The sequence below is a fragment of the Vespa crabro genome, chromosome 25, assembly GCF_910589235.1.
Source record: "Vespa crabro chromosome 25, iyVesCrab1.2, whole genome shotgun sequence".
NCBI classification, from domain to species: Eukaryota; Metazoa; Arthropoda; class Insecta; order Hymenoptera; family Vespidae; genus Vespa; species Vespa crabro.
In genome coordinates this window covers 3,180,909-3,196,744 of record NC_060979.1, presented here as the reverse complement: position 1 = coordinate 3,196,744, position 15,836 = coordinate 3,180,909, and the positions used below count along the sequence as shown (strand labels likewise).

Below are 15,836 nucleotides of genomic sequence, written 5' to 3'. Positions count from 1 at the left end.
TATTTTTATCATTTATATCTTTAGAGAAAAAGATGTATATATATATATAGATATATATCTTTTAGACAGAGAAAAAGAGAGAGAAATGAAGTATATATACATATATATATATATATATATATTTTCTTTTTGTTTAATAATAATAATTTGTTGAATATGTAAATTAAATATGAGCGCGAAAATGTCGTCATATCCGGTGACGTAATTCCGTTGGAAGGGGGCGTGCCGATCTCGAAGGATGCGCATGCGTTTAAGGGAGTAGACATTATTCAGTCTGATCATTTTTTTTTTTCTTTATCAATGTGTTTAATATCCACATTTTTGGCGTGAAATAATGACCGTGCCATATTTCTTTTTATATAGTTGAACAATTTGAACTTTCAAGTATGTAAACAACATAAAGTGAAATTACTTCTGATAAGAGAAAATCTTTAATGTACGACCGCTAAACACCGGTAAATCCAAATGAAAAATTGATAGACATGTGTGTGTGTGCGTAAGGATGAATCATCGATTTACTATTAAAGAAGGATCAATTAAGGATATTATTAATACAAAGGTATCTTTATAGTATCTATGGAAATATCACGAGAATTTCATACTGTATAATTAAGTTTATCTATTGAAGAAACTTTGTAATATAAAATTAATTGAAAGTGGCAATACTGTAAGAGCATATTAATGATAATGTTGAATCTCGTTGAATGATTAATTATTTTTAAGGGATAGTTTTGAAAGAAATAACACATAATGATAGTACTTCTATGCGATTTAACAGAATCATTTGATACGTTCATAATGTTGTTGAAAGATCATTATAAAAATGAGCTCACTTTGGAATTGAACAAATTAATAGATAAAAAAGTTTCGAGAAAGAATCATTTAAGGTATAGCATGAAAAAATCCGACGATAAGACCTTGTATATATTAAGAAATCAAGCACGATATATAATCAGGTGTAAGGAAATAAAGGATAAATTCTACAGTAATTTAGTCGTCGTATGTTACTTTCATAATAATTTAGGACACATAAAGAGGTTATGTCGAATGTATAATAAATGGAAGGAGAAAAGTTGAAAGGAAAAAAATCAGTTAAGTTATAGGTTATGATAATGTATGTGTGTCTTCATGATCATAAATGTCGTTTAAACGATCCAGATTGATTCAGGAACATATATCAGTTGAAAGATACAAATAATGCTTTATTAGCAATAACAAGACAACATTCTATAAATTGTTAACACATGTGGTACAGAAAGTTAGGATATAAGGACTACGATAAGGACAATTCAGGCATTGGTATTCAAGACCGTAGTTAAAAAGATTACTATGAAGAATTAAATGATCAAGGAGATCTGCTACGGTACATGTCTGAGAAGGGTAATAATCAAAAAAGCTTTTCCACAAAAATCTGTAAGTAAGTTTGAATCCATACTAGAGTACAGATGTTTGCGAAAACATTGGAAACAATGAGATCAAATCAAAACCTAACATTGACCGATGATTATGGTAGATATAGATTATGGTAGATCTTAAGACTTTTAGATTGGATAAAGGTACAGAGTATATCAATAAAGGTTTAAAGGATTTCTTTAAGAAGAAATTGTAGTCAAAAGAAAAAAATAGATCTCCCTTAGAAATGTTTATAAATTGATGCCAAAATTAAAGAAAAAATATTGGAGGGAGGAGGCGAAGACTATCAATTTTTTCAACTATTTGCAAAACATTCATTAAATCTACAGGAATAATATCTCAATGGAGAAATGAATTAGAATGAAATGATTTCAATAAACATTATAAAGGATATTGCCTCTTGAATATGAACAGAATAATTATAAGTCATGATTTGAAATTTATGGATTCGATGGCTTAAATACGAAGGAAGATATTTTAATAAAGGATAACAATGAAATAACAATAAGTCTTCTTAATGCTATTCCATCCTATATAAAAATGAATGATTAAGAAAAAGCCAAAGACCACATTGAAGATAAAAAAGAAGATTATATCGAAGATGAAATTGTGTGACATTAAAGAAGAGGTAATATTTACATCTAGTAATATTTATATTAGAAGATATGGATGATCTTGAATAATAACTGGACTAATTAAGAGCAAACTACAAAAATTATATATCAAGAATACAGACAGTTCAGTTCAGACAATTTTGCAGGATATACTCATACCATGAACTGATAAGTGGTTTAATATATCTACCAATTGTGCCTACACCTGACATATTACGCAGTAAGTTATTTAAATCAATATTAATTGGTACAGGAGTTTACATTGGAAAGCAGCCAAAAGAATACTTAGATGTATTAAAGGCATTGATCATTATTTCATATCTTATCAATCAGGTAATAGTTTTTTGAAATTGTAAAAAGATGCATAAAAGATTGCCAATTCTATACAGGTTATTGTTCCTTTCTTTTTTTTTTCTTTTTTTTTTTTTTTTTTTTCTTGATGAAGGTTCTATTTAATGGGAATTAAGAAAGCAATGGACTGTTGCTTTATCAACTAAGGAGACAGAATACATGGTGATTACAAGTGCTATTAAGGAGAAACTTTTAAGGAACTGGGATTAGTTATCAAACCTGATGTCACTATTTATAATGATGATCCAAGAGCATTGAAATTGTCAAGGAATCTAATATGCCATGGGAAATTCAGGTTACAATATTTATACACGAACAATATGGTTGGCCAAGTTTTAATCAAGGCATTAAACATTTCAAAACATATCAAGTGTTTTAAAAAGTTTAAATTTAATTAGTTAAGTTCTTTTAGCGTTCAATTTAAAAGATAGTATTGAATGATGTAAATTAAATATGAACGCGAAAATTTTTATACACTTGACATCCCATTGTGTGTTTTTCTTATGCGAGATGTTATGCCAATCTCATTTCCTTAATATTTCGTTCTCCCTGTTTATGGATCTCTAAAAAGGCGGATGCATTTAAGAAGCACATTATTCGATTTAATTATTATAATTTTGTTTTTGTTTAATATTCTCATCTGTATTTAAACCTATATATTATTATTTTTTTTTTTTTTTTTTATAATAAAATCATTAAGTATAATTTTGTTAAAGAAAGATATTTCTAAAATAATTGTTAGTTAATTAAAGTTAATTCAATTGTCATTTTAATATTGATTTTAATAAAAAATTAAAATGTAGTTGTTTCTTTTTTTCTTTTTTATTTTTTGTTTATTTTTATTTCCTTTTATTTTTCATTCATTTTTTCTTTTTTTTTATTTTTTTATGTTTGTATTTTATTTTTTATATTACATATATTATACATATTAATATAGGTGATGATAGGTTGTTCAATTAGAAAAAAAAGTATCTATACATCTTAAGTTAATTTCAATGGAAAGGTTTTTCTTTTTCTTTCTTCTTTTTTTATTTATTTTGTTTTTTTTTTCCTCCACCTATTCAGAGATCACAATGGTGACGACAGATTATAATCGATTTATATTTATCTACGAGAAAAAAAAAATGATCGTTACTTTTTATGAAATTAAAATCGCAATACAGATTCACATAATTACATCAAAATCCACATATACATTAGAAAGGTGTCACGTTTACAGTTGTGTCTCTTTCTAATATTTAATCTAATATTCAACCATATCATTTGATTTTAACAATTAGATGGAACAATTTTTATGATTGCTTATCGTAAATATGTTTTTCGTTGATCGAAGAAAGGACGGCCGTGATTTTAAGGACAAATTTATCATTGATTAATGTTCTTTTTTCTTTTTTTTTTTTTTTTTTTTTTTTTTTTTTTTTTTTTCTTTTTAAACCTAATAATCCATTGGACGAGTTAGACATTTGAAAACCTAAAAAGATCTAATTTTACAATATCATAAAGCATTTGTAATATTTGATAAGAAAAATATAATAATAATAATAATAATAATAATAATAATAATAATAATAATAATAATAATAATAATAATAATAATAATAATAATAATGTCTTTTCTTTCTCTTCTTATTTTTTTCTCATCTTCATCTTTTCTTTTCCTTTGAATTTGCCTTTTTTTTTTTTGGTTTTTACTTTTTGCCTTTTTTCTTCTTTTTTTCGTTTTGTTTCGTTCTCGCATACCTACAGATAATTTACGATCATTAATTAACGTAAACTTTGCATTGCGTGAGAGACTAATTAACACAACTTTATTGTTTTGTTTTATTGGAAGGAGAGGAACGATAATAATTAGAATATATAGTTATAAGTATAATTAGAACAGAAAGACGATTGATTAAATATGTGTATGTGTATGCTCATTTATTATTCTCAATCAGCAAAAGAGAGAAATAATTTTAAACTATGTAAATTTAATTGAATTCATTTTCATTCTCTTGAAATTAATGCAATCAAATAATAATGAAATATATATATATTTAAATTTATATAACTTTCAACACTACAAAGAGAGAAATAATTTTAAATTATATAAATTTAATTTAAAATTCGTTTTCATTCTCTTGGAATGATTGCAATCAAATAATGAGAAATACATATTTATTTCAAAAACGATTGAACGATTTTATATCTTATAAATATAATTAAATTTGTTTTCAATCTATTGAAATCATTTTCATCAAATAATAATGAGAAATATCTATACGTCGCAAAAAAAAAAAAAAAAAAAAAAAGAAAAGATCAGACAAATATTTAATTGATGTTTAATATATTATTATCGTTGGACATAAATAAATTTATTTTATATATAATAAATAAAAGATTTTAATTCACCAGACGAGAATTAATGTTTGTTCTGTAGCTTTTCCCTTTATTTATTTATTTTTCTTTTTTTTTTTTTTCTTTTTCTTTTTTATTTCATCGTCAATCGTCCATGATTGAAATATGTAATATAGAAACAGTAAGAAAGAAGAGAAAGTGAGAAAGAGATTGAGATTCGAAGAAAATATTTGTAGGCACATTCACATACACACATATACATATATTAATATATTTGAGGAACGCATTAAATCCTTCGATTTTTTTTCTTTTTTTTTTTTCTTTGGGTGAGAGTAAATCGCAATCTTAGCAATTGGATTTACTATGGACCGTCCTACACGAGCCATCTTAAAATAAAGTATTGATTTAATTTATCCAAATATTTAATCATATGTTACCGCAAATATTATATAAAAAAAAAAAATATATATATACATATATATATATATATATATATGAAAATGATAAATTTTATAATTAAATAAGAATATTTATAATAATTGCTAATAACAACAAAAAATATACTCTTTCTTTTCTAACAAGATTAAGCTCGTGAAGGATTTTTTCTCACTTTTTTTTTCCTCTTTATTTTATTTTGTACAGGTTTGCGCAGATATATATATATATATATATATATATATATATATATATATATATATATATACATTATTTATATTATTATGTTTTATTTAATTTAATAGCAAATATATTATCACATTTAGATTGTATTAATTTTTTAAGACGTATCTCCATCTGTTGATATCCTTCGACGAATTTATTTTATATAAGTCTAAAATTCTTATATTATTAATATATCTCAATTATAAATAATGCTTGTTACAATGGTTTTATTTGAAAAAGAATGTTTAATGATCTATAAAAAAAAAAAAAAAAAAAAAAAAACAAAGAAAAGAAAGAAAGAAAATACGCATTTTATAGCACAAAGGAAAAGAATCTATGGGAATTTTTCTTTGAGCAAAAATTGTACGTTAGCCAATTATTACAAGTTAATTATATCCTTAATATAATACATTATATAATAAATAACATAAATTCGTCATACGAATGTACATTAAATACTATTCAACAATTTTAATAATTAATGGCCAGTTATTTTTTAGGTAGACAGTACATATATGTATATAAGTAAATAAATAAATATACATATATATATATATATAAAAAATCATGTGTGTATATATAAAAAGATGTCGTTGGCAATTTATCACACGCCGCTTCTAATAAACACATTAAAAATATAAAATATTTAAATACAATATATATATATATATATACACATATATATATATATATATATCAAAAGCAAGAAAATTTATTTTTATATTTATTATTATTAAATATTATTGTTATAATCATGTTAGTGTAAGAATACGTGTATATTTGTATGTATGTAATGTTGATGTACGTATATATTTGTATATATTTAATGTATGAATGTTCTATAATTTAAGAATGTAATAATTAATAAGAGCTCAATTTGTTGAACAACCATTTTAATGTGCAATACATATCGTATATCGAGAGTTCTTACAAACATTTTTTTTTCCATTTCTTTCGTTTTTTATATTTTTTTTTTCTTTTTTTCTTTTAATTTTTAATTTTTTATTAATTTTTTTTTTCCTTTTTTCTCTTTTGCTTTAATTAACAACTAGAACGTATTTATTAAGTACAATAGATTCAAAAATTGACACACATTTTATAAGTATTGGCTTTCGTTATTTTCCTCAAATGTTTATCTAATCAATTAATAATTGGTGGATCCCTCACGACCCTTCGCTCTTTCAATAAATTTTGTTCTTTTTTTTTTTCGTTTATTTGTTCGTTTCTTTGTTCATATTTTCTCTTCAAAAGCCATTCGAAACGAATCTTTAGGGGACGGTTTTTTTGTCTTTTATTTTACTTTATTTTTTTTTTTTTTTTGGCGATTGAAAGAGCGTATACTTGTTTGAGGGAATAAATAAATAAAAAAAAATATATATATATATATATAAATAAGTAAATAAACAAATGAATGAAAATAAATAAATAAATGTATAAATTAATGTGAGAATAATTAAGTAAATAAAGAAATGAAAAGAATGAGTATGTCGTACGTGTGAAAATAAATGAATGGATGAATGAATGAATAAATATATAAATAAAAAAATAAATAAAAGAATAAAATTAATGATCACGCCGTACGTGAAAAAGAAATAAATGAATGAATGAGTGAATGAATATATAAATAAAAAAATAAGATGAATAAACACGCCGTACGTGAAAAGAAATAAATGAATGAATGAATGAATAAATATATAAATAAAGAAATAAAATGAATAAACACGCCGTACGTGAAAGGAAATAAATGAATGAATGAATAAATATACAAATAAAAAATTAAATAAAGAAATAGAATGAATGAATACGTCGTACGTGAAAAATGAATGAATGAATGAATGAATAAAAAACTAAATAAAGAAATAAAATGAATGAACACACTGTACGTGAAAATAAATAAATGAATGAATGAATAATATAAATAAAAAAGTAAATAAAGGAATAAAATGAATGAACACATTAAATAAATAAATGAATGAATAAATGAATAAAATAAAATGCAATAAAATACAATAAAATGGAATAAAATAAAATAAAATAAATGCACTGAACGCGTCTTCCCTCGTGAGCCATTAACATGTATTAATAATGTAATAAAATTATTTCCAAAATAGCACCCTCTTATCTAGTTTAGCCAAAGAGTCCCCTGTTAATATTCTTATGACATTTACTATGTGGATCATGTGATACTATCTATGCAACGTTAAAATTGAATTGAATATATAAAGAATATAGAATGAGAGAAATATATATATATATATACATACATATATATATGTATATATGCATGTATATATATAAACACATACATAGATATACATATATATATATTATATTTTTTATGTGAATTAGACAGGAGACTCTTGAGCTTTAAATAGATTATAGAATTGCAGTCTTCAATTTTCTCATTTTTTAATCACGGCAAGAACACATTTATGTAAATAAAATAACATATACATACATATACATATATATAAATATATATATATATGTATATATATGATGCCATGAAGCACACCTATTATCAGTCTTTCACTATGATCCAGTCTACGAGTCTAGCACCATTATGCAGCTTTTATTTTATTACGTTATTACCGAGACTAAACGTTTCGAATACCGAATGTATAATTACGTTATTTTTTTTTCTTTTTTTTTTCTTTTTTTTTTATTTATTTGTTTAATTTAATTTGATTTGATTTAATTTAATTAAATTTAATTTAATCCGTTTTTTTTTTGTTTCGTTTCGTTTCGTTTCGTTTTATTTAATAACAACAATTAATTAATTAGCTCTTAATAATGTCTATATGTAAGTGGCTTTTTTTTTTTTTTTGTATTTATCATTATTATTATTTCTTTTTTATGTGTTTTTTTTATCCTTTTTTATTTTTTTTTTGTTAATTTTTTTCTTTTTTTTTTTAAATTTTTTCTTAAACCTTTAATAATAAAATTCGAGGGGGTATTATTACACTGAGAATATTCATCGAAGATTTGAGATCACATGCAGATTTATAGAAATCACATATTAACTTGATAGTCTAATAATATCCGTGTCGATTATGATTAGAGATCGATCGTTTTGAAATCGTTCACGTTTATAATCTTATGATCTTTTTTTTTTTTTTTTTTTTTGGCTTTGGTACGATACGTAATATATGTGTATATATACATATACATATATATATAAATATATGTATATATATATATATATATGTATACATACACATATAGATATGCAAGAGACAAAATATTGTTCGAAATGTTGAATCTTGCAAAAATTTTATTTATAATTAATTATATCAATCTCTGACCATAACGAAAAAGTCCAAGTACGAAGATGGACGAACGTTTAGTTTTTATAATTAATTTTTTATGATCCTCTACGTTGTGGTAAAAAAGAAGAAGAAGAAGAAAAAAAGAAGATGAAAATAAGATAAAATCAAAAATCTTCAAAAAGATAATAAAAGATTTCTCATAATCTCGAAGTTTCGCGATAGCCTCTTATTCTTCGTTTCACAGCCATTCTCACTTTCAAGATCTTCCTATCATGCTAGATTTAATGAATTAGTAATTGAAAATATATTCGATCGATTTCAAAAAAAAAAAAAGAAAAAAAAAATAATTAATGAGACATTATAAAGTTAGAAGAGTGCGGGCCTAAAAGAGTATACCTAAGCGATCATTAAAAAATAATTTTATCCAATCTGTAAAAAAAAAAAAACAGAAAAAAAAGAAAATCGGCTTACAAAAGTTTCGCAAAAACATGATTAATATTATTAAAAAAAAAAAAAAAAAAAAAAAAAAAAAAACAAAACAAAAAAAAGAAGAAGAAGAAGAAAAAAAAAAGATCACTTAGGATTACTTATTTTTGGCCCGATCATCCAACCCCACTCAAAATCCATCCCGCCACGCCCCGTTCTATCCCACCCACAGTTCAACCCCGTGCACTAGCCTGTTATAAAAAAAAAAAACGAAAGAAAAAAAAATAAGAAAAGAAAAAAAAAATAAGTAAAAAAGAATAAACAAATTATTTATCTCTGATCGAAAGTCATTAAGAGGCTAAGTCGTTCTTTCCCTTGTACTAATAATATCTTCGTTTTGCACTAATTCGTCGAGTCAGGATTCGAGGACGGCGATGATGCGGGAGTTTGTACAACGATTGAGTCATCCTTATCGTTAATAGTTGGTGCTATTAACATGCCACGTGGACTAAACGTATCGCAATATAAATTCTCTTTCTTGTGGACTCGTCTAACATGACTGCGTAGATTATCACGTCGTGCACTTCTGTATGCGCAATGCGGACAAAGATGTGGTTTCTCGCCAGTGTGCATGCGACGATGTTGAATCAACTGAATCATCAAAATTGTATACGTGTATATATATATATATATATATATATATATATATATATATATACGATTAAAAAGAAAAGAAAAGAAAAGAGCGAAGTTTTTCCTTTTCTTTCTTGTTTTTGTTGTTTGTAGAGAAATCAAAAACAAAAGAAAAAAGAAAAGAATATGTTCAATATAATTACCTTCTTCAATTGAACAGTACGGAAGATACAAATATCGCAACAAAAGTAACGATCGTCCCGATGCCTTCTCATGTGTCTACTAAGATCAACCTCCGATGATCTATCTGCGCCGCATACCGCACAGCTAACTCTTGTTTCTGGTGCGGTACCTCTTGCGTGTGCCCTCAAATGCCTTTGGAAAGCTTTTTCGATCGTACAAGCGTAGGAACATAAGGTGCATCGATATTCCTCCCTTTCGTATCTGATTTGTTTTCCGAGAAAAGAGAGGAAGAAAAGACAAAACCATAATCAAACAAAATCACATGAATTAGGAAAGAAATAGAAATAGAAGAAGAAGAAAAAGGATAATTTCAATTTTTAATGATTCTAAATGTACTATCAGTGAATTATTTAAATAATAAATGATTTGGACTTCAGTACCTATACCTAACGCGTTGCAAGGCCAATGTACGTTTTTTCCCTGTTGGTGTCATTCCTTGTGCAACGTGTGCCGCTACATGAGTTTCCATTTCGCATCTACTATTCGTTGTAAAATCGCAACCTGGTGCAGGACAACTCCTTGATTCTCTCATTTCCGTACCATTTAACGTTGGATGACAATTCGCAATGTGTTTCCTTAAAGCTGGCCTAGTTGGGGCTACCACGTCGCAAGAACCGCATGAATATCCTCGATGTACGTTACTAACATTTGGACTACTACCTCTAGATCTGTCACAAATCATTTCTTATTTTACTGATTCGTTGGAAAAAAAAAAAAAAAAAAAGAAGAAATAAGAAAAAAAAAAGAACAACAAAACAAAAAAAATGTTTATAACTATGCGCATATACCTTTCCGTGTAAGAAGAATGTTCACTTTCGGAATCGCTGTCGGAAGGTATGTTTGGAATTTGTGTAGCCTCTAATGCCGCAGTAGCTGCTGATAATCTTCCTAACATTGCCGTATACGCACCTAATACCCAACCATTTAAAACTGGTGATACCGCACCTTCCTATATGTGATAAATAATTTAATTATATAATACGGAGAAATTATATATATATATATATATATATATATATATATATATACGGATTTTTATTTTTAATTAATTAAGTAAAATGACGTACCTTGTCGAGACCTAAACAGGACATCGGATCTAACAATTTCGTTGGAAAATTGTTATTAGATGACTTACGCGAACTTCCTGTACTTCCCGTATCACTTTCCTCGTCCTCTTCATTTTCGTTGGTTTCGATTTGTTCAGAAGAAGTCTGTATAATGTGAAGGATATTTTTTTGTTTGTTTGTTTGTTCTTTTTTTTTATTTTCTTCTTCTTTTTTTCTTTCTCTCTTTCTTTCTTTCTTTCTTTTCGATAAAGTTTTACCTACTTGATTCTCATTATCGTCGGATTTTTCGATGTTATCTTCGTTGACTTCGTTATCATCTCCGCCATCGTCATTTTCTTCATGATAGACCTCATTAGTATCGTCCTTGGCCAATTCTAAATCATTATTACTCCCGGAAGATTTCGTAACTAATCCTATAGGGCCATAGGGCGATGGCCCATTTAAAGCTAACGGCAATGGTACCATATTTGTTGTAGATTGACATAGAACATTAAGAGTTAAAGCAGTCCTTGGAGTTATTTGACACACATATGGGGGTAAGATAGGATGATGTCTACGGGCGAGGCGTGGGTCTCTCCAAAGTTCACCCGCAACGTGAAGACTCCAAATCCCATATTCCATCTAAAGAAAATTTCATAGAAATATATATATATATATATATATATATACATATATATATACACATATATATATATACATATATGTTCTGATATTAAATTCAGAACACAATTGAAATAGAGAGATAAATAGATATAGAGAGAGAGAGAGAGCGAAAAGGGGGGAGAGAGACAGGGAGGGAGAAAGAGAGATAGAGAGGGAGAAAGAGAGAAGGGGTAGAAAGAGAGGTATAGAGAAACGAAGAGATTAGAGATCTAAATTTATTCGATAGAACAAAGCAAAATATTTTACAAAGAAGAAGAAGAAAAAGAAGAGATAGAAGAAGAAAAAGAAGAAGAAGAAGGGGAAGATGATGATGAAGAAGAAGAAGAAGAGGAAGAAGATGAAGAAGAAGAAGAAGAAGAAGAAGTTTTAACGAGCAAATTACCCGTATTATGATCTGTGACGTCAAACATGTGTCCCGGGTTTGGTTATTAAACTGAAATAATTGAGAAAAAATTAACTGTGAATTAATTATTAAAAAAAAAAAAAGAAAGAAAAAAAAATATCGGCTCATAAATATATATACACACAAATACATACATACATATATATATATATATATCAAATAATTTACTTTGAATAATTTAGAAGATGGATTAAGGGATTTGATGTTTCTCTTACGGGCACCCCTCTGGCGGCCTACCGCAACTGTGCCCGGACGTCATTACGGAAGACTTTTATACCAGAACTCTAGTATTAGCAGGTACAGTAATTACTGGACGACGTCGTTCGACGGTCCTGTTGAATAAAAATAAACCGTTTTTATAATTTTAACCGGTATTCTAAAGAAGACAATAATTTCCCCTCCTCCCACCTTCTTCTCCCACAACCCCACGCCACCCTACCCCAACCCATCCCAACCCACCCCCTTTATACAACCGAACGGATAATGATAAATCAATGGGATCGAAATATAGATATATATATGTATATATATATATATATATATGTGTATATATATATATATATATACACACATATAGAGAAAAAGAAATTTTTCTTTTAATTACTTTGTTAGAGCGATCTGCCCGGTTACGTGATACTTGGCGCAGGAACGAACCTACGAACGAACGAACGAACGTACGAACGCACGAACGAACGTACTTACGAACAAACGAATGAACGAACGAACGAACGAACGAACTCGCGATATTCCTGACCATCGGACCAACCCTCGTGCATGCATACTTTAGCATAACGTTCTCTATACAATATCTAGAAAGAGAGAGAGAAGAGAGAGAGAGAAAGAGAGAGAAAGAGAGTAAGAGAGAACTACAGAGTTCGGGGTAGAGATGAAGGTATGGGCTATGTGTACGTGTACATGTAGAGAGTCAAAGGGAAAGAGAGAAAGAGAGAGAGAGAGAGAGAGAGAGAGAATGAGGGAGTGGATGAGGATGAGGGTGAGAGAGAGAGAGAAAGAGAGATAGGATCCCTCCCTCCCTATCTCTTTCAACCCTCGTATAAAGCGCCATCCTTCTCTCGCCTGGCAACTGCCCTGACCCCCACCCCATTTGCTCTCTCTTGCGAATCGATTTGTTATTGTTTTTGTGTCTGCGGTCCTGGCGGAACGGGAGGCCAATGGAGGGAGGAATATACATCAGTTCTGGGGGTAGAGAGATAGAGGCGAATATATATATATATATATATATATATATATATATATATATATATATATATATATATAATATGTAGGGAGAGAGAGAGAGAGATAGAGATAGGGGAAGGTCCTGGGAATTCTGGTACTGAGAAGTCTCGGTTTTCGAAATGGCCGGGTAAAAGGGTAAAAGAGGGTGAGATATATTGCCCGCGGCACTTCGTGCCTGGGATAGAGGTGGTGGTTCCGCTGGGATGGAAATATAACCAGCACCATGGTTGGTTGAAAAAGACCCAGGGAAAATGGGTGCTCGGGAGTATTTGGTAGGGGAGGAGGAAGAGAAGGAGGATGAGGTCGAGTGCTGGACCGATAGTGGGAGGAGGATTCACGGGGTTCTCGCTAAAACGGGTAATAGTAATGGTAGATGGGTGGGTGGATGGGTGGGTGGGTGAAGGTGGTAGTGATGGTGGTGGTAATGATGGCTGGTGGTCCTGGTGGTCCTGGTGCTGGTGGTAGGTGGTGGTGGTGGTAAAGGTAATGGTGGTGGTTAGGAGAGTATGGTGGGAGAATCCCTGGCAAAGAAGACTCGTACGGGGTTTGGTGGAAGGGAGGGAGGGAGGGAGGGGGGTAAGCTCAGATTCAAAGGGGAAAGAGGGGACTGAGGTAAGGCGAGGGATACTACGTCGGCTTGACAGGTGACAGCCAATCGGACCACTGACGTCACAGATCACTCGCTCGACCGCTCGCACGCACGACCCGATCTACGACGACTACGATTACGATTACGATTACGAGTACGACGACGATGACGATGACGACGACGACAACAACGACGACGACGACGACGACGACGACAATCCGACGTCTATTCGACGAAGATAATACACGTAAAAAAATACACAGCCAACCAAGCTGATCGACTTTCTTCTTCTCGTGGAACCGAGAAGAAATGTATTAAAAAAAAAGAAAAAAAAGGGGTTTAAGAATGAACCGAAAAGAAAAAAAAAAAAAAAAGAAAAAAATAAGATAACTATGGCTCAAACGAGGCGACGTTTTTGCGTTTGTTTGTTTGTTTTTTTTTCTTTTTTTTTTCTTTTTTACTTTTAAAGTGATATCCCGCGAGTACACGTATCGAAAATAAATAAAGGTTATTTGGAGAGATAGAATATTTTTTTCGCGCTAGTACGGTAGTAGGGTATTTACGGTGCTAACCGGCCGATATCCCCGCGCGACGTCTCTATCTCGTTACCATTACACTCGGATGTATGAAATGCGCCAGAAGGCATACACCATCCCCCCACAATAGCCCTATTTATGATTGGGCAAAATTGCTTTCCATGCGCAGAATAAAATCGCGCGCGTCTGGAAAAATCCGCGGTGCTGTAAGCGAATCTCAAACGTATTCCTATGAAAAAGGGAATCCGCATAATTCCTTTTTAATTATTTCTTTATAAAAGGTTACGAACGTTAAATTAAATTCTTTTTATAGTCATTCTTTTATGTCAATCATCCCCCTGGTATTTAATATATTTCCTTTTTACATTTTTATTCCTAGTGTCCTCGAGCAAAACTTGCGAAAAATTAAATATGGCGATATCCGCGAGCATGCGCATAACAATTACCACCCATGTCTATCCGTTAGCCAATCAGCATTCGCCAATTTTATTCCGTTCGTCGTCGTTAGAGTGCGCCACCATTGGCTATCTTCCTTTTCTATGTTTTTTTTTTTTTTCTTAACGACGTACGCATGCGACGCCATTTTTTTATCTCTCTCCTTTTTTTTCTTCCTCTTTTTTTCATGACGTCAACGGCTATCACTGCCGCGGGGAAATTAGCATTTGTGCTAATTTCTTTTTCCCTTTTTTCCCTCTCTTTTTCTTTATCCTGAATAACGATTTAACGTCCATCTTTATTTTTTCATGGTTTAAATAATTCCATGAAAATTAAATTATCTGCTCCTCCTCGTTATTTCAAGTTTCATAATTTTAACTAATCTGTTTTACTTTCTTTCTTTCTTTTTTTTTTTTTTTATTTCTTTTATCCCCCCCCCCCATTTTTTAAAACTTTTTCCAATAGAAATTATGCATCATCCAAAGTTTTAAAACTGAATAAAAACTTGTTTTCTCACTTTCTACATTATACTAAATATTAATCAAGCAAAATCTTATAAAGAATTTATTTGAAAAGAAATATAATAGATTTGAGATTAAAATATAAATTTTGTATTGGATAATATAACTGTCACATATTAGGCACAGTATACCAATTTTGATAAAATAGAATGACAAAGTATGTTATAATGTTGGAAAGATAGATTTTATTTTATCATCAATGATATTTTATGATACTTTTCTTTTTAATTTTTTAGATCATTATTATCATATTCAATAAAATATATTATAAAAGCTTTCCAATCAGACACTCCATAGGAGATTTTCACAATTTCTTTACACTTCTTTTAATTTTAACTAGAGAACAATGACCTATTACAATCTAACATTTATCATGAATAATAGTAGATGTAATATTGATTTTTTTTAAATCATGAAAACAAGATATAATATTACAA

General features: G+C 29.1%; 1 protein-coding gene and 1 long non-coding RNA gene across 7 annotated transcripts; one reads left to right on the top strand and one right to left on the bottom strand.

The window, feature by feature from the left end:
• The first annotated feature begins 254 nt into the window (after positions 1-254).
• Positions 255-3,077, top strand: LOC124432496. Its single transcript, XR_006944276.1, has 3 exons — positions 255-2,041; positions 2,174-2,360; positions 2,473-3,077. It is a non-coding gene; the product is annotated as an uncharacterized LOC124432496 (long non-coding RNA).
• Positions 3,078-7,893: 4,816 nt separating this feature from the next.
• Positions 7,894-14,592, bottom strand: LOC124432513 (B-cell CLL/lymphoma 6 member B protein-like). 6 transcript variants are annotated; one of them, XM_046981526.1, is made up of 9 exons: positions 14,480-14,592; positions 12,248-12,411; positions 12,059-12,109; positions 11,275-11,634; positions 11,014-11,157; positions 10,735-10,895; positions 10,327-10,614; positions 9,907-10,147; positions 7,894-9,721 (listed from the first exon to the last, which is right to left on the bottom strand). In XM_046981526.1, the coding sequence occupies exons 4-9, from the start codon at positions 11,632-11,634 to the stop codon at positions 9,473-9,475; spliced, it is 1,443 nt and encodes a 480-aa protein (XP_046837482.1). In that variant the 5' UTR covers positions 12,059-12,109; positions 12,248-12,411; positions 14,480-14,592; the 3' UTR covers positions 7,894-9,472. The 6 variants fall into 6 exon arrangements, with proteins under 6 accessions (XP_046837482.1, XP_046837478.1, XP_046837476.1 ...); XM_046981522.1 differs by lacking the exon at positions 12,248-12,411 and adding an exon at positions 12,684-12,888 and having other exon boundaries at positions 10,333-10,614; positions 14,471-14,554; XM_046981520.1 differs by lacking the exon at positions 12,248-12,411 and adding an exon at positions 12,684-12,888 and having other exon boundaries at positions 14,471-14,552.
• Between the last annotated feature and the right edge of the window lie 1,244 nt (positions 14,593-15,836).

Coding starts and splice junctions, on each gene's coding strand:
- LOC124432513 (XM_046981522.1), bottom strand. CDS start 14,553: ATGCCTTCTGGCGCATTTCATACATCCGAGTGTAATGGTAACGAGATA. Junction 12,110..12,683: donor GGGCAGATCGCTCTAACAAA/GTAATTAAAAGA, acceptor CAATTATTTCAG/TTTAATAACCAAACCCGGGA. Junction 9,722..9,906: donor GTACTGTTCAATTGAAGAAG/GTAATTATATTG, acceptor TTGATGATTCAG/TTGATTCAACATCGTCGCAT.